Source organism: Lagopus leucura, unplaced genomic scaffold (assembly GCF_019238085.1).
Source record: "Lagopus leucura isolate 7727_CA_CO unplaced genomic scaffold, USGS_WTPT01 Super-Scaffold_760, whole genome shotgun sequence".
Lineage (NCBI taxonomy): Eukaryota > Metazoa > Chordata > Aves > Galliformes > Phasianidae > Lagopus > Lagopus leucura.
In genome coordinates this window covers 7,502,895-7,521,381 of record NW_024962257.1, presented here as the reverse complement: position 1 = coordinate 7,521,381, position 18,487 = coordinate 7,502,895, and the positions used below count along the sequence as shown (strand labels likewise).

Below are 18,487 nucleotides of genomic sequence, written 5' to 3'. Positions count from 1 at the left end.
GCTTCCTGAGACAAAGGATGTTTTTTAAACCTAACAGTTGGATGAATAGCCATCAGCTGGTGTCCACTGTTCTTGCTTGTTTATGCATCCATTTTTACACGAATACCTTCAGTAAACTGAACACATAAAACAGATTTTTTTCTTGAATCTCGTACAGAAATTGTTGCTTATTGAAGGTATACCATTCTGATAAGAGATCTGTTTGGAACTGGAGTGATTTTTTTCAAAGACTCACATCAATCATTACTGCTGTGTGGTGGTTATATGCCCAACATAAACCCACACTTCCGATCTAAGATTTAAGAATTTGATATCTGCCTGAGCAAATAACATTCCAGCACACAAATACATGTATAAAGGAACATTCTGAAGCATTGTAGTCCCTAGCTCATCACAAATAAAGGTGATTCACTACATACCAAAAACAACTGAAATAAAAAGAACGTGCAGCATTACATCAAAGCAGAGCGTTTCCACAAGCAGAAAAAATTACATACTTTCTGTCAGCTTCCTTATTAGAAACAATTATTTATGCACTTGGAAGCTGCACTCATACACATACATACAGAAACTGCCACTTCATTTGTCATACTAAATTGAGAAAAATAATTGTTTTTTGCTAAAATCCTGTTGGTTCAGTGCCGTTGATGCCTTGTGTCCCAGTCTAGATACAGTACACAACACTAATTCCCTTTTTTACTTGAATTTCATTGCAGACTTATTCAGGTCTCTTCTGTGTTGTGGTAAACCCATACAAGCAGCTGCCCATCTACTCAGAGAAGATTATTGACATGTACAAGGGAAAGAAGAGGCACGAGATGCCGCCCCACATCTACGCCATTGCAGACACAGCCTACAGGAGCATGCTGCAAGGTAGGCAAGTTCTTAGAAATCACTGCACTTTAACGTGAGAGAAAACAAGGTACTGCTGCATGTGTGCTCCCTCAAGAAGCACAGTCAGAAAAGCTGTGATACACAGGGAGACATGGGCTTTCAAGAAGTTTCGGAGGAATTCTTTGGCAGGAACGGCACTCCACAAACACTGACTCAAAAAGGAAAAACAATCCTTTTACCCATCTGTGTCGAGGCATGTGGGAAGGTTTCAAAGTTGAGCAAATAGTTTTGGCAAATACGGGCATGGAAAACGCTCCCTTTGCACCAGTGGAGACTATTCCAAAGTTAGCTGCTAAGGCTGTTGTATCTGTCAGCATTGCTCCTCGCTCTCTCCTAGTAAGCAGATTGAATTTGGGGCTACTGTTAGTACAGTGCTAATGCTTTGGAGTCTTGAGTTGAGATGTGCTCTGTTTTCTAATGGAACAGCAGTGGGAAAGCAGACCCCAAAGCATATAATGAGACCTTAAAAATAAGTAGGGAATTTCTGCTTTGAATACTGACAGGCTAAGGAGATTTTGTCCTAAAGAAAGATCATTCATTTAGAGATAAAAATGCTACAGCAATGACCACGCAAGGCTGCAATATCTACAGAATGCAGGGACGTGACTGGCTGCTATCTCACAGCAGCCTCCGGTGCTCTGGGGAACCAGGAGGCTGCAGAACACTTTGAAATGTAAATCTCCATTTGAGGTCTGTTCCTGCAAAAGTTTTGCCCTACAACTGTGGTTCAGCAAGATTTCCAAACTCAGCCCTGAAGCTTAGGGCTGCCTTGTTTTAAGTTTAAGGATTTAAGGGTATAGGGCTTATGGATTTTTGGTCTGACAGGGGAAAAAATGATTAACGGCATCTGAAATGTCAGTTTAGCTGCTAGATAAATACCCAGCATTGACTTCTTAGCAACGTTTACATACAAACAGAGAACAGCAATTGCTATGGAGATATTAATCCATTCAAAACCATTTTGCACTTTATCTAACCATGATCCTGACACACATTGTGATCACAATGATTGCAGCACTCCTGTAGTTGAAATCTGAAAGAAATAAGTTGACTAGATCTTAAGATCAGTCTGTTCAGAACATTGCAGATGGTTCATGTTGTTGTAATTCAAGGCTCAGAGTAGACAAAGTATGTGATAAGCCTCTGTGCTGTCTAATTTGACCAACCACCTTTCAGACTTCTGCTGTCTTTAAATATCAACCAAATCTCTATTATTTTGGAACAAACACTACATAAGGATACACGCAGCAGTGGTGACAGATACCAAAAGCATAAAAACAGGTTTTTTCTCCCTAGAGATGTCTTGAGTACTTTATGTATAACTGCAGCGTTAACAAAATAACCCAGATAACAAAAAGCACCTGAAGATCATTTACTTACGTAAGTTGATCAGCTAATTGTAACTTTGGCTTCTAACCTTAGGATCTTACATTTTCAGACACGTAAATACTTGAAATATAATGAATTCAACTCTAAACTTTGCCTTAAAACATCAACATTTTTTTCTTCCTGTCACTTATGGTACATTGCTCTTCTGGAGCAGTACCAATTTTATCACCCACAGGCAGAAGGAGGCAGAATTACAGTGCAACAAAGGAGGATCAATAAAGCATCAATAACAGATGTACTGAAATCAGACATTCCTCCTTACTGTAACAGCAAGGACAGGTATATAAAAAATGTTTAGGGCTGAGAGGACAGGTTTAAGCTTTTAGAATAACATGATGCATTGAATCTCATTTAATGGAGCCACAGCTGAAAGAAACTTACTTGGTAGAAGCAGATCCTTGAAAGCTTCAGCCATCTATCTGCCTTGCAGATCAGGTGTTGATCTCTGTCCTCTGCATACAGCACTTCTGAGGGTTCTGAGCAGGCCCTGCTGTCAAAGCAGCTTTCTTTCCTCAAAGCCTTTCAGCAGTGAGCCTCACGGGAGCTACGCAAGAAGTTCAGCAGTACCCTTCTCGTTCAGCACAGAACTCTGCTATTTGTCCCTAAAAGCGGGATGAAGGAAAAGTCAACTAAGAAAGTGCTGCAAGGTAGCGACAGGGGAAAAAAAGGAATGTCATACTGCATCTACTACTGAAAAATAAGGATTGTTTCAGTGTTGCAGTATATATCATTTTCCTTCTTAAACTGAAACTAATTTCAGTTCTCTGCCTGATCCCAACATCATAAGGACCTCTTTCACTCTTCCTCTCTCCTGTTGTTCCTAAGGTGGTCTTTTGAAGCCACCTGAGCATGATCACCCTTCGCTGCAGTCATTAACTACTTCTAGAACAGCCAGGATTTAGCTGTGCCTCCCAGGTTGGGAGGAGAAGGCAGTACAAGTGGATGCTTTCCCTTCTTTCTGTTCACTTTTTTGGTGCTTGGAATGTTCTGACTCCACCAATTCTTGATGGATCTTCATACCTTATGATTCATATGTCTTTTCTGGAGGAAACCTTCCCGATAGAAAAAAGGAAGGGGAGAACAAATAGGAAGGAAGGGGAAAGAAAGGAGGAGGGAACAGACCATAAGTTGAACTTCAAGAGAGACACTTCCATTACCTCCTCCAAACCACACACAGCTGGCACAGCAGCCAAACCCTTCCCACAAGAACTTGCATCACAAGCCCAGGACACCCACGCTTCACTTGCTTATTTACTTGCACATGCAGTTTTGGAGTCTCTCCATCTCTGAAGAGGGCCCCAGTTGCCTTTAAAGCTGAGCTTTTGTTTGGAAAAACAGACTCATGTTTTGTGCATAAAACTAAACCAAAGCTTAATATAACTAGTTATGTAGCCAAACTGTATTCATGCTGAGGTGGTGAGAGTGGGCAGCAACATAATAGAGTGCGTGTGTATGCAATCCATATGGACAGAGTGCTTCATGGGACTTTGTAAGCACATTTGTAAAGGGAGTATAAAGAGAGATTCGTGTTCATGAACTTGTATCAGGGCACTGAATGTTTTCCTTGAGAAATGTCAATATTACTCCTTATCTAAGAAACTTCTTGCCAAACTAAAATATATCTTAGGTTCATAAGACTGAAGAATTACATTCTAGTACTCTCTGATCAGGACTCCCTGGCCAAAAGCAGTCAGCTTGTTCAAATCCTGGGCTACCTCTATCTCTCAACAAATCAACCAATGGTATCTGCCAATAGCTGGTCCTATTGCAAGTTCATCACCTGGGGATCAGAACCCTTCACATTCAAACCCTCTGTTGGCACAAACGTCCAGCATGTGCTCCTCCTCTGCTTTCAAGACTTACTTGGTCAATGTATTCATTAGAGATGATGTTCAAGTCCCATCAAAGTTGTTCTTGTAACAACACAGCCACTGTTAACAGAAATCAAATAATTGGAGACGATCATAAAAAAGTCCACTTATATTTCTTTACTGACCTCTATACCTGTGTTATGGATGCAGTGGCTTCTCATTGCAGTTGCAATAGCACTGCACAGTCGCTGTGCAAAGGGCTCAAGCCTCCTCATCCCAATACTCCCAGCACTGTCCTCATGCAGTCTTCACATAGAAACGGCCCAGCTAATAATCATTCCTTGATTTTGCTAGCTTCATTTTAGGGTGGGTAACTGCAGCCTGGTGTGCAGTGTGGCTGCACGAAGGCATGATGCAGCGCACAAGAGGGCACCATGGTGCAGGGCAGAGGAGCCAGAGGTGGGTGGATGGATGGATGGCTTCTGCAGCACTGCCAGATGCCAGTGATAGTAGTCCAGTGAGGGTGGGTAATTCTGCTGCCTTCTGCTGTTGTCTCTGCAGGTGGCGAACAGCAAATGTGTGATAAGCAGCACAAATAAGGAAGGTCAGGTTGTGTAGCAGTAATAACAGAAATATTTTTTCATGTGGAAGATTATGCTTTTATTACACGCTCTGAATAATACTGAGAAGACATATGGAGGCTTTCTTCAACTCCAAGAAGCTTATCTATTTTCTGCAAAGCCATTTTCATGAAAGCACTTTGTACGCAAGCTTGAGTTAAAGATGGAAAAACAAACAACCTTGTATCTACTTGGAGGTTTGGGAGGAAAACACAGTTCCCAAGGTCCTAGAAAAGGAAGCTGCATGAAAACCCAGCTGTTTACTGTGTCCTTAGCAGGACCATACAGAAATGTTCCCTTTAGTCAGGACAGTTATTAACAAATGTAAAGAAGCAGTGAGTGAGTGTTGGAGCTTGGCTTCAGTCTGTTCTTCCCTTTTATGGTAAAGCTGCCAGCTTGCTGCTTCATTGTGATAAACCATCTGATTTTGTTTGTGATTAAGCAGAACTAGCGTGTCTATTGAGAACAGAGGGGCATATGATTCCTACAAGCAAACTGGAGGTGTTTGGTGAAAAAGTGTAGCATATTCCAGAAAAAAAAAAGTCCATTTCATGGTCTTGGAACTTTCTTGTTCATGGAACTTGATGGGACTTAGGAAAGCTGGTGCATTTTAGACAGTGAAGTATGTCTGTTTACTATTAAATATTCGGGAGAATATCCAAAAATGTCCAAAATGTTTAATGTAGACATACAGGGGGTGAATGTCTTCCAAGTAGTAATGTATTTTTTAAAAAAGGTATTAACCATAGAGATATTGGAACATACAAGATATTTTGTTACTTTGTGAGCCCCAGAAATTATGCTTATCAAGTTTTATTTTGTGCAAGTGATTTTCTCTGCTAAATCTACCCATATAATGTTTCAGTGTCCCAAAACAGGGCAGAACCCTTCCTATAAAAAATAAAATATTTTGGAACAGAAATAGAAGCAATCAATTTGGAGAGTCCTGGAAAACAAATGAGGCAGGCATTGCAGCTCAAGACAAAGCAGAATAGGATTTGGTTTCCTGATTTCATCCTTACCTTTGCAGTATGCTGAAACTTTTGAAGGAAATGGAGCAGTGTTGCATATTCTCCCTCCATGAATGCGCATTGGCCAGCATGTCAGTGGGAGGTTTTGCAGTTCAGACTGCACAACTTAGCAACATAGGGCTTATTACTGCAGGACTTCATAAGGCTGCCAACTGCTTGGGGCATTAGGAAGGGATAAGTCCGGTGACCAAGAGCGGAGTCTTTTCCTTCTGCTTCCTCACAGACTTCTCCAAGAAAGCCATAGGGCTGCCCGCTTACAGGGAACAATCGGATTGCACAGCCGTGGTCTTCGAAGCCATTCAGGATGACAAGGAAAAGATGAAAAAAAAGAAAAAACAACACAGTTTTTCTTTTCCCTCCAAGAACTCCGAGTAGCCTTCAGGCTAATTGTTATCAGAGCCACACAGTGCACATGCACAAATGCCTATGGTGCATACCTTCGTATACGACACAATCAAGAGGGGTATATCACTTACTGGGAAGGGAAAGGGGGAGCAACAGGCAGAGAAATGAAAAAATACTTGGCTTGCAGGAATATTACTTTTTCTAATGTCCCCTGAGCTCAGAATTTCCACTGGCAACTCTGTATCAAGGAGTCACTTTTATTTTCTTTATGATATTTATGGGTTTGTGATGTAACGTCAATATATGCCAATGGTTTCTATTTACACAGCAGTGTATTTTTAGCAAAAATTCTACTGCGTTCTCATTTTTTTAATTTTAAAGAAAGCCAAGTTCAGTGAAAAATAAACACTGCGCACAGCTCCCCTCATCCAAAATGTGTATGTGGAAGAGTCTGCAGTGTTGACAAATCCTCCAACAGCAGTGTAATGATTCATTTTGTACCAATTTACCAACCAAAGCAGTTAAGTGGTGCCATTTTCTGAGCAAGGGATCAATGAAGCAATTGGTGTTACAACACCGGTTTGAACGTTAATGAGAAACTGGGAGTAAATACAGTTATTTAGTATCATTAAGCCAAAGCAGAATCCACTTCTGCTTTTCCTAGGCTGGCTGTGGTCCAGGCAGCAATTACAACTTGTAAGCTTAATAGGCTGAATTTATCTCTATTATCTTTGTGCAGTACAGAAAGCTTGTTTATCTCATGCCATTTATTACATGCAAGGTCAGCGATAAGGGTGAGCAACCAGATAGGTAGCCCTGCAAGTCATCCAACTCACAAAATAAAATGAGGAACGGGTTTGTGTCTTAACTTCTGCCCAGAGGCTTCCCTGGTCTAATGCTCACTCTGCATCTGGTGGATAATACATAAATATACAGACACGTTTGCTTCTGCCTTATTTAACTGTCTGCTTCAAGTCTCGGGTTTATAAGCCAAGCACACAATTCAAATATGCATTTGACCAACTTGGGAATTTGTTTTCTTATTCAGAAGATTTTTCTACAGTCTGTAGAAGGCAGTTTGATGCAGCCTCTTGCAAAGAAGGGCCAGTTTCAATGCCATGGAAGTTGCTCATAGCCTTAATCAAGTCTACTTGCAAATATGTCCAAGGATGGAGACACCACACCTTTCTATATGACTTCCTCTGGTGCTGAACATGTCCAATTTTAAAAAAGGGTTCTACATCAGAACTGATCACAGCAAACATGCTAAACACACATCTTGCCATAGAAGCCAAATTGTAAAGCCTGTCAGTGTCACAAACTTTTCTGGAAGTCTTCTTTCAGTGGAGCTTTGGGAAATACGTTAGTGTTATGGAGCACATTATGAAACCTCAGTGTGTGTTCACTATCACAGCCTAAAATCCTGAGATCAGCCTTTTGGTAGAAAATTCTGTGCAAAAGTTCTGAAGGTAAAGAGAAACTCCAACTCCAAATACATTAAAAAGGGAGATACGTGACAAGATGTGCTTCTAAACCATGCTGAAACATTACGGTGTATTGAACAGCAGCACAGAAACCTCTTACATGCCTTACACAGTAGAAATAGAGATTTTGGCCCACCTTTTTATAAATTTTCATCCAATATATGTTTGACAATTCTGTTCATGGTAAAGCATGAAGAATACTTACATTCTTGTTGATATGCTGTTGTAAAAAAATGTATCTTGTTTTTCCTCAATCTTGAGGATACCTCACAGACAGAAGGATATGTTTTGAAAAAAAGGCATTTCTAAATCTGAAATGAAATAGAGAGAAAAGAACATTCAAGGTGGATGTGGCTCTGGGCAGCCTGGTCTGGTGGTTGGTGACCCTGCACACAGCAGGGGGGTTGAAACTAGATGATTATTGTGGTTCTTTTCAACCCAGGCCATTCTATGATTCTGTGATTCTATTTGGACTGCTGTGCTTTCAGAATCTAATGACCACCATAAAATGTCTTAGTTTTTGATGTCTTATCTGTCCAGACTTTGTCTGAAGTGGGCTGCTAGCCATATTTCATAAGCATAATAACGACTCAAGTTTCAGACTTGAAATTATCAATTATAATCTTCTTATAGGGAGTCTGATCCTTTTGCTGTCCTCATTATAGTTCATCTCTCACAGAATTTACAAAAAAATATTTTTGAACTCCTAACCTTTTGTTCATTTTTTGGTACAAAATATTTCCATTAGAGATCCTTATTTAAATATGATGGCAAATTAAATAAGATGTGAACCCTGTACTTTTGACTAATTGTGAATTGTCAGGTTTTGAAAGGTCTAGATTGCTCAATGTAAGTCATTATAAATATAAGTACTTCTGACAGGACTTAGCTATTTTCCCTAATTAATGGATTTTTTTCTTTATTCACAGACCGAGAAGACCAATCTATCCTGTGCACGTAAGTAATCTGTTGTTTTGTTACATCTCAATATTACAGTGTCATTCCTTACGCAGAATCAATTCAAATCCTGGTGGAACTGATATATTCCCACCTTCAAAGAGCTTGATCTGCAGTCCCAGTAGAAGAGTTGCCTGTTGACAAAATAAGAAGCAATATCAGTGCCCTAATATGTGTTCAATGCACAGTTCTCAGTTTAAACTGACTTTGAATTCAGAGTTTACTACAAGAAGTCGGGGACTGTAGTTGTAGATTAAGAGGTCCCTTAAGGAAACTGAGAAAACTGAGGAACATGGAGGAATTCTGGGTATTAACTGAACTGCTTTTCATTCCTGCCTGTCAGCAGCCTGCTGTCATATCCTCAATCCGTTGTCATTTTAAGAAATTGATCTTTTCTGTTCATGTGATTTTGGGCTGTTTGCATATTGTGTAGCTGCAGCAGCCAAGGCTTGGCAATTCCATGTGGCACAGCCCACCTGGAAGCCTGTGTGCAAAGCCATGGAGCGTTGGCTAAGTGCACACTGCACTATGGGAAGCTTTCTGCAGTCTTTAAGTAATTGCTATAGGCAATAGCAAAACACCAACTAAGCCAGCCCTGTTCTGAAAGCCTTGACTGTTCTGAGTCCTGGCTTGCTGACGTTTTCTTCTTTGAGTTCTGACCTGCCATCAGTGCCAGATGTTGTGGGGGCAATTAGTGTAGCAGGGGTCAGATGGTGATTTTATTGCAATAAACTTTGCTGCGTGTGACATACTGCTCCCCAGCATCCCCTTGGTTTATCATTCCTACCAATTTTTGCAAAACACTCAGACTGTTCAATTGGATGGGGATCTTCTATGTAACCTTCAGCTTTAACGACAACCACATTCCTCTATGGCTTATCAGTTGGTTTTATTTACTTGAGTGCTATTGAAGACACTTTTGACATAATTTGATGTTTGTTGCATTACACATCTTCCAGTTTTCCTGAAAAAAGATAACATTCAATTCATGTAAAAACAAATAATTGTTTGCAGAAGATGGCATGCATAGTATTGATAGCAGGATTATACAGTAATGCTGTAGTCAGTCACAGATTGCAAATACACGTCATAGTTCCAAACTGAAGTGGTTTGGGGAGGTTATCCATAAAAATGTGGCTACTGCCTATTTTTTTTTAGAAAACAGTGCTCCTGACCACCAGCCATACAGGTACTGGTGAGTGCCAGTGCTGGCTGGAACAAATTCATCATGCAAGAAGTAGAGAGTATATTCTGTACCACAAAGACTAGCATAGCTCTGACCTTTCATAAACAGATTCACTTACATGCAAGTGTATCAGTCACGAATCTGCCCACATATGTATGAAAACCAAAACAAATCTAAAATCAATGCAGTGTTGGAATAAAAATTGACCATCACTTTCTTCCCAGGATGAAACACGTCATGGTAATGGAGTCTAATTTAAACTGTGCATTTTGTCCTTCTATTTCTGCACCTTACTTTATTATTGTATCAGTAACACTTCAGATCTTTTAATGTTGGAATATTAAGATTTATTTTATTTTCAGGAAATTTCTTTTGCAATTCAATTCCTTTTTGCTTATAAAAAATCTCTTTTTTCCTCTTCTTTCATTTCTTTTTCCATTTCAGTTTCTTTTTTTTTTCCACTTCTGATGGCTACAAAATATATTGAATATGAATACTTTTTTTTCCCTTCACCTAGGAGCTGAAAACATAAAGCATTTCACACCACTGAAACATAAAATAAAGAGAATGAAATGTCTTTCCCATCTGGAAAACAATCTTGTTTAGAATAGCTGCTGCATGTTGGATTGGCATCATGACCCATAGCTTGAAAAATTCCTCTCACTGTTTTTTTAAATCAAGATTATTTAAGCAAAAATCAATATACACAGCTTTAGTTACTAGTAGTTTATCCTATATTTTGGCCTTATTTCTCTGTACAGAAACAAGAAAGTTCACTTAGCTTTCAGCTGGGCAGCTTCAAGTACAATCAGTTCACAGTATTTTATAATTACTAACAATTCCACGAGATTATCTTTTTGCCTAAAATATAGACCAAGAACTGAAGAACTCATGGCATTGATCACCTGGGATCTTTTCTTTCAATATGTATAGACTCAAACTTTCCAAGGCTTGGCACCTAAATTGTGAAAAATGTAGCTGTAAGGATTCATATAGAAATAGTTGGGGATGCTGCCAAGAGCTCATCTACTTTTTCTTTAATGCATGCATTTAGATTGATTAGCTTCTATCAAAATGTACAGAGCAGGGTAGTGTTTGCACTTCATTTGGTACAGCAACAGACAAAATTTTGGGTTAGGCAGTGACCATCCTTTACCCTCCCTTTTGGGGCGAACTCTCCAGAGCCTCACTTGGCTTCATTACCTCCACCTGCTTTCTCTCCTGATAATGTCAGGAAGCAGTCACCCAAGACATCTTCTGAACTGCGAAGTCTTGTTAGGCAAAGCCTCCTCTGCAAGAGAGCTAAACTCTTCTCTTTCCCAGCACACTAAATCTCAAAGGCTGGAGCTGGCAAGCAATGCTGTCTGGCCTCTCTCCCGCGTGGTTATCTTGTGCAGCTTTAGACCTGGGGTGGAGCTTGGTGCCGAACCAGCTCAGTCTTTTGAGATTTTTTTGTAAATAAACTTAGTGGGATCAGCGGGCTGGCTTCTGAGCGAGGTCTTTGGGGATTCAGCTGGTCTAGGACAAAGATTTTCATTATCTTTGCACATCTCATACTGCAGGATGAAGCCTGCCAAGCTCTAATGTGATTTGGAGCACCTCATTGACTGCTGTGTTCACAGAGGCTTCCCGCAGTGCCAGAGTAGCCAGATTAAGGGATGTGTGAATGGTCAATTTTTGTGGTTCATTGCTTGCTGAAACAAATCCTGCTGTTACTTTTTAGATGTTTCCAAAAGTGGAATTAAGCTAAGTCTTATATCATAATATTAATATAGAAAGCTTTCAAGTTTTCAACAAAAAGTCCAGTTTTTTAACTACTCTTTCCCCAAACATGCAGCAGTCTTAGTTACACCCCAGCTACACCCCAGGTTTACCCCACACCAATGCAGTCAGCTTCCCACTCTCACCTTGTGCTAATTTGGAAACCTATTCAAACTGAGATAATTTTCATTTAAGGTGAAAGCAATGGAGTTGTGGAGGATTCAATAGCACTATGTAAGTGGGCTTTTGTGCTTTAAATCAGTTACTGAGTTACTAAACAAAACAAAAATCTGGGCAAGAAATGAAGGAGGAATAAATGTAAAATATGTCACACAATGAGAGAGCATTGTTTCATGCTTTTTTTTAGTGTAGCAAGCCTATAAGCCTAGTCTATCTTTTCACTCTGGGAAAACAAGGCAGATTCTCAGGATGAAAATATGTACTAAGTACTACTGTTGGACTATCACAGCTGTGCAACAGTTACTGCTTTTCCTCTCTTTGTTTTTGCATTGCCCACCTGAGCTGGGTGAAAAGAAGTGCACTGGCAATAAATGCGCTGCTTCTAAGAATGGCAGCAATAAGAATGATTTGAGATACTTCAGTTAAACAGATGATCTCTCTGCTCCCCAAAAAACTTAGGATAGAGGTAATAGACTTTGTACAGTGCACTCCTCACTTGGAACATGATTCGGGCTGCAGATTGAGGAACGTAAACAACCAGAAGATGCCTCCTGAGAGGAACCCCACTGTGTGTATGGTCCATGCTGTAATCATGATGCTTGCAAGAATCAGGCCCTTATTTAACAGTTGAGTCATTGAGACTAAAGAGAGCATGCAGATTTAAAACAGATGGGATTCTTCATACCACCTCACAATAAAACTTGTTTCTGCCAGCCTAGAAACGATGGTACTTCAAGAAAGATGCTGAGAAAAAAAAGCAGCGTGACCAGTTCTGCTGCAGCTCAATAGTTCTGGGAAAAGTTTAATTCACCTATGAAATCAACTGAGTCACATGCTCTCCTCCTCCTAGATATTTCCCCTTGTAAGCTTCTTTATGTTTAAAGGCACTGAACCTAATTCAGCTATTCCTCTTAATTAATTACTCTTCAAACACATTGGATTCTATCACTGAGATGAAGTCTAGACCTTGTCATACAGCTCTGCTGGATCCTTCAGCGTAATGTTGTTTAATGAGTACTTGTTTATCAGACTTGTGTATTGTTAGGGACATTTAGGAGTGAACACGATACTTCATTACTTATTTTTTTTTCATCCTTATTGCTGTGAGATCATGTCTGTTTTCCATTTCATGCTGAAACAGTTCCATTTCATGTTGAAGAATTTGTTGTTGTCCACTTCAAAAGGAATTTAAAAGCTCAAGAAGAATAGCTGCAGAAAATAGAAAACTGTGCAGGAGCAAAGAGTTAAGGAAAGCAAGCACAGAACAAAATGTTAAGTAACTAAAGCATTACAGTATGGTAGGATAATTACAAGGAAAATGATGCCTTATATGGTAATACTCACAGGCATTCAGGGAAAAGCCAAATGATGGGCACCATTGCCCTGGGAGAAAGGAAATGCAATTCATGTAGTGATGAACTACAAATAACCTTTAATAAAATAGAATAGCTCAAAGCCTACAGTTTGTTTGAAGAATGCTTTTATTTTTTTCCAAAGTATCAGAGATGCAAGGTAGATTTATTTGAAAACTTTGTACGCATATGTCTTCAAATTGGTGTGCTTGGTTTGGAATTGTTCCCAGAACACTTAATTTTTATCAATAAAACATGGAAATGTTTTAGCACTGAAGTCCAGGGCAGGGATGAATCCAAACTCTAAACTGTGCAAATTAACCCAGGTCTTGTGAAAAGGAACCGTCTCAATTATTTCTGGTTAAAACTCTAAACGTTCCTCATCATGATGTGCATCAGACAGAAATTGTTTCTGACTTCCTAAGGTTTAATCAATGTCATCACAATTTAAAAGTTCTTCCCAGCATTTACTCATATTTTTTTTATGTCCGTTTTTCACCAGTCCCTTGGTAGGAAAAATTAACTCCTCTATTTCCTAATTAGGAAAAGAAGCACAACTGCAGTGGATCCAGCTAAACAGACTCAGTTTGAAAAGAGCTGACAAATATCTGTGGGACTTTTACATATATTGTTCTTTTAATTTTTAAATTCATTTTAATTTAAATCCAAAGGCACAGAGGTTTGACTTCCATGTAGACTGCTGTCCTCACAGCACTAGCTTGACAGAGTCAGAAGAGCTAAATTACTACATTACTACATCCACACCCACTTTCATGCCTTTTTTGACTGCTGATACAGGACAATATAAAAACATTCTAGTCCGTATCATCATCAGAGTCAAAGGTATCTAGCAGAACTGAGATGATAAAATGTGACAAAGAGGGAAGAGTAGGCTGGAAATGTTCTTACTTCTGAGTAAAGACTGTAAATCTGAGTCCTTGTTCCTGTACTTTGAAAACTAGCATTTTACTTTATGAGAAGATTTGGAAGATGTAAATAAATTTAACCATGGAAGTCCTCTGGAAGGTGGAAAGTTACCACTGCATTCCTGCTTCCCAAGAGACAGAGCACAGCCAGGATGGCAGTTCTGCTGGTCAGAAATGTCCCCATATGAGATGTTCCTGCTACCCTGTTAGCAGGGATGCCTCCAGCAGTGCCAGCTCTGGTCCCATTGAATTCATGGAAAGTTTGAACTTAGAGGTCATATAAGGCAGTATAGTTCCCTTATACTCCAGCATTGATGTAACTTGCTTTAATGCCAGAATTTCCATAGAGAAAACTACTGTATTTTTGTTGATAGCTTTTCTTATTCTTGTACCACATTATAGTTAATGTTTTTTGTTGTTGTTGTTCTTTAAGTATGAGCAGACTCCCTGCCAGCCTCAGTTCTCATGAATGTTCAGGCACTGCCATAAAAATGTTTTACAATTGCCTTAAATGGCCCAGTGTCCAGTCAAAACACGAATGGGACAGAGATACATCTCTGATACTGCGTTCTTTGCATGCTAAAGTCAGGTGGAATCAGAGAGACTGTGTTCTGGGATATTTACAGAGCCAGGCAGACTCCAGTCTTGTTTTTATACATGACGTACGTCGTATGGCAGAAGGAGCTCACCAGTTACCTAGCTTTTTTTGTGTTATTTTCTTTCCCCTCAGAGGTGAATCTGGCGCTGGCAAGACAGAGAACACCAAAAAGGTCATTCAGTACCTGGCTGTTGTTGCTTCATCACATAAGGGCAAAAAGGACACCAGCATCACTGTGAGTGAGCTCTTCTGTATTCAGCTCTCCTTTTTGACTATTGGGACTGTATTGAGCTTATTGCTAACAGCAATTCAACGTTTGTGGCTTGCCAAATAGTTGACATATTAAGAGTACACAATTAGGTCACAGCTCTGTGTTTATGGAAAAAAAAAATCTTTTGTTTGACATCCTCTTAGGCATCAAATCAGAATGTTCTTTGTTAGAAGAGAAATATTCATAGCTTTCTATATGCATAGCACCTATTTATATCATAACATGAAAGACTTAAGTTCTGCAAGGGCTGGGGTCCTTATTCTACCCTTGGCCCCTGGAAAATAAGAAGTTTGGAAAAGCTTTTAATTAAAATATTATCCTTATATTACAACACAAACACAAAAAATGTATAACAACTTTTAAACTCCTAAAGTATTGATCACTTTTGTTAGCGGGCATATTTTCTTGCAAGGTAGCTAAGAGTTCCAAAATATATCCTATTACTTCTTTTTGCTCCTTTGACACAGGAAAATGTTGGAAGGCAGATTTTAAATAAAGTACTATCTTCAAAATTTGTAATAACCTTACCTTAGTGATTAAAGTTCATCATTTTGCTCTGAACTGTAATATTAGCTTATGTCGACACAGTTCTCTGAGATATTGGTGTGGCTGAAGCTCTCACCTGTCTGCTGTTTTCATTGATGTAACTCCAGGTTCTAAGTCATTTCCAGCCCTTTTTATGCTACTCAAATACTCCTGGAAATAAATAAATAAATAAATAAATAAATAAAATAAAGTAGCAATTTACTTTTATGACAAAAAAAGCTTAATTAAGGAAGAGATGTCAGTGTGTCCCAAGTGCAAGTCTGAGTGAAAAATAAGGAATTAGCAGCATAGTGCAAAACAAAGTAAAAACCTCACAACCACACTTGTGCTGAGTCTTGTCTGTGCTATATGCCTATATATACAAAACTCCAAAGCACTGCCTTGCCTCTTCCACCGTGAATAACTGTTGTGCTTCAGGGAAGGGGAAGAAGTAGATGTCCCCCCGGGGCAGTACTTTCTAGAAATCTGTGATTCAAGTTGTTGGAAACAGCCCAATATCAAAGGCATAGTTTTTCTTTGTTGAATGTTTATGAAAAAAAAAAGCTTATGTCATCCAACTGAGTCCTTCTCAGTGGCTGGGGGAAATGAACTTGTGGTTTCAGGGCCATTCCACTGAGTATGTAACTGTAGTTGCAGCTCGCTCCTCCAGGGAATTACATGAGTCTCAGGATTAAACTGGCTCCAAGACAGGCGTGAAGGCAAATATCCACCAGATGAAGGTTGAGAGAAAGTCTAAATTGTTCTATAATGTGTTGACAAGTGGTAATTCAGTGCCTAGGGCTACTGACACTGCAATTTCAGTCATTAAAAAAATAATCAATAGCAAAATGCCTCCACTGCACCAGAGAAGAGCTGGGGATTTACCATAAAAATATCTGTCCCTGCCTGGTCCTGGGAGACTGACCTGGGACTGAATCCAAATCTCATCCCCTTACTTCAGGTCTTTTTTTTCTTTTTTTTAATTCAGTTAAAATACTCCAATACACTACTTGTATTTGTACTCTTGGTATGTCTGCAATAGATTGTTTTTCTTTGTTTTTCTGGTTTATTTGCATGGAAACTGTGTATTGGTTATTTTAATACAGGAAAAACGATAAAAATGTCTGTGTAATGGAAATGATACTGACACTTGTTTTATACCACATTATTCAATACAGCAAGGTCCATCTTTTTCTTACGTGAGTAACTTAGACTGTTTGATGTGTGTTTAAGGCACTGAGTGTAGATCTGCATGCTATTGTTGCACCTCAAAAATTGAAGAGATTTTGTTGAAATATGTTGTATGATATGATGAAAAGCAACAATAGCGCCAAATGCTCTCACAAATCAACCCTAACTGTGTCAGGCTCCATGATGAAGAATGAGGTCTGACACAGGCAGGGTCATCTCTCAAATATCACTCTCTTCTATATGTGTGTGTTTAAATTGCCATAGTTTGAATGAAATTTCCCACGATCCTGAAAGAGTCACTCAGCCTGAAATTGAGCAATGCGATTTCTGAATGAAAATATCTAAATGTTTTCCGTACTTCAGGTTGAACTTTCTAGGACTGTTGTGAAATAATTCCTAAAAACTCACGGTGTTGATTGATTTGTTTGGCTGCATGCTTTCCATTTGATATTGCTTTCAATTTTACATTTTCATGTAACTGTTGAGGACTGTTCACATCCGCAAAGGTTAGCATGCTCCTAGCTTGCTGCTGTAATGTGTAACAGAGCAGTTCCCACTGCAGCGTGTGTCTGCAGGTATGTTATGGCAGTTTGTAACAGGCCCTCGTGGGCCCTCCTGCACTGTGGTGTGCCATCCAGCATATCAGTACTTTGGGAATATAGGCAGGTTTGCTGGCATATACTGTTCATTTGTGTGCCAGGCAATTTTTTGTATTATCCTTTTTCCGCCATTCTGATTGCTGGTTCTCAGACCAGCTATGACAAAGTGTTGCCCCTTAATTTATTTATTATTCATTTGACAAGCTCTCTGACAAAACTAAATTCATTGCTGACCCAAAGAACTCCATGGAGTTCAGTGGACTTTCTTCATGCCCTAGCTCTCCAAACATCTGTACTCTTGGGAAGGTCCTCGTTCTGTCATTTGTAGATAAGTTTAGTCATTTGTTAAGAAACTCTTGTTTTTTTATTATATTTTTGAGGTAACTCTCATCATTCCCATATAAATCACAAGAAATTCAGAAAGTTATTCAGAAGGTTACCAGTTTTGCATCCTAATTGGGAAGAAATGTCATTTTCCAAATCGTTGCCTCTGGATTCAACTTAAATATTGACTCATTTTTATATTAGAATGATTTAAATGGTATCATATTATCCATCAAGGACTTTTTTCTGGTGTTATTCAGCATGAGTTATTTAAAATGGGGCATGCTACTGTAAAGTAGTCCACAAGTATGGTGAGAAGAAGCAAATGTGAAAGTAATTTTATAGCACAGAGCTAAATGAAAAGTTAAAAAAAAACTGTCAAACCATCTTAGTAAGCAAAGACTTTTTCAGCTTCACTAGTTTGTTTATAAATAGGAGTATTAAATGCATGCTCATTTCATTGCATGATGTGTTTCCACTAGCAATTACCAAGCACAATTAACAACATAATAAAAGGTTTGTGTGTTTGCATGAGAATTCATTATCTTAGTTTGAAATAAATCAGTGCACTTCCATTTTTTAACTTAAATAGCCTTGCATGGATCATTATTAATAGACTTGGTGAAATCTGCTTTGTAGCTTTGTGCTGCATTACATTAAAATGATTCCCGGCAAGTTATTCTAATTACATCGTCATTTGCTAGCAAAGGATCTCGATAAACTAACTTGAAAAAGATATGCTAGAGGTTCCTTTAAGAAAATCTTTTTAAAAATGACATTAAACTGAATATATATATATATATATATATGATTTGTCACTGAATGACCCTCTTACTAAGAAAGACCAGTCATGATGCTAAACAGATTAATAGACTTTGATCTGCCACAGGCAACTGGGCTGGAAAAGGGTCATGTATACAGGACAGCACTTGACTGCACAAATATATAAACAGAGATTAACAGGGAATGAAAACAAATCCACAAGCAGTGCAGTCTTCAACAAAAAAGTTAGAGGCTTAAATTATCTTTCTCCACATTTTTCT

The 18,487-nt window shown here is 39.0% G+C and overlaps 2 protein-coding genes across 19 annotated transcripts in view; one reads left to right on the top strand and one right to left on the bottom strand.

Moving 5' to 3' along the window:
• The window catches only part of NDE1 (nudE neurodevelopment protein 1), an 81,824-nt gene that overhangs the window by 20,029 nt on the left and 43,308 nt on the right, over positions 1-18,487 (bottom strand). For 7 of the 16 annotated variants that reach the window (XR_006177719.1, XR_006177710.1, XR_006177713.1 and 4 more), the window contains 7 exons: positions 15,334-15,501; positions 8,626-9,495; positions 7,780-7,885; positions 6,927-7,000; positions 5,737-6,032; positions 4,147-4,214; positions 2,665-2,885 (listed from right to left, as the gene is read on the bottom strand). The gene's annotated coding sequence lies outside the window, so the exon portion shown is untranslated. Of the gene's footprint in view, positions 1-2,664; positions 2,886-4,146; positions 4,215-4,279; positions 4,650-5,736; positions 6,033-6,926; positions 7,001-7,779; positions 7,886-8,583; positions 9,496-13,002; positions 13,042-15,333; positions 15,502-18,487 lie in introns of all 16 variants that reach the window. The other 9 variants (XR_006177716.1, XR_006177715.1, XR_006177714.1 and 6 more) reach the window with 9 other exon arrangements.
• The window catches only part of MYH11 (myosin heavy chain 11), a 55,988-nt gene that overhangs the window by 10,361 nt on the left and 27,140 nt on the right, over positions 1-18,487 (top strand). For 2 of the 3 annotated variants that reach the window (XM_042864854.1, XM_042864856.1), the window contains exons 3-6: positions 717-873; positions 8,504-8,531; positions 14,667-14,769; positions 16,509-16,529. In XM_042864854.1, the coding sequence (XP_042720788.1) occupies positions 717-873; positions 8,504-8,531; positions 14,667-14,769; positions 16,509-16,529 (309 nt within the window). The remainder of the gene's footprint in view (positions 1-716; positions 874-8,503; positions 8,532-14,666; positions 14,770-16,508; positions 16,530-18,487) is intronic. The other variant, XM_042864855.1, reaches the window with a different exon arrangement.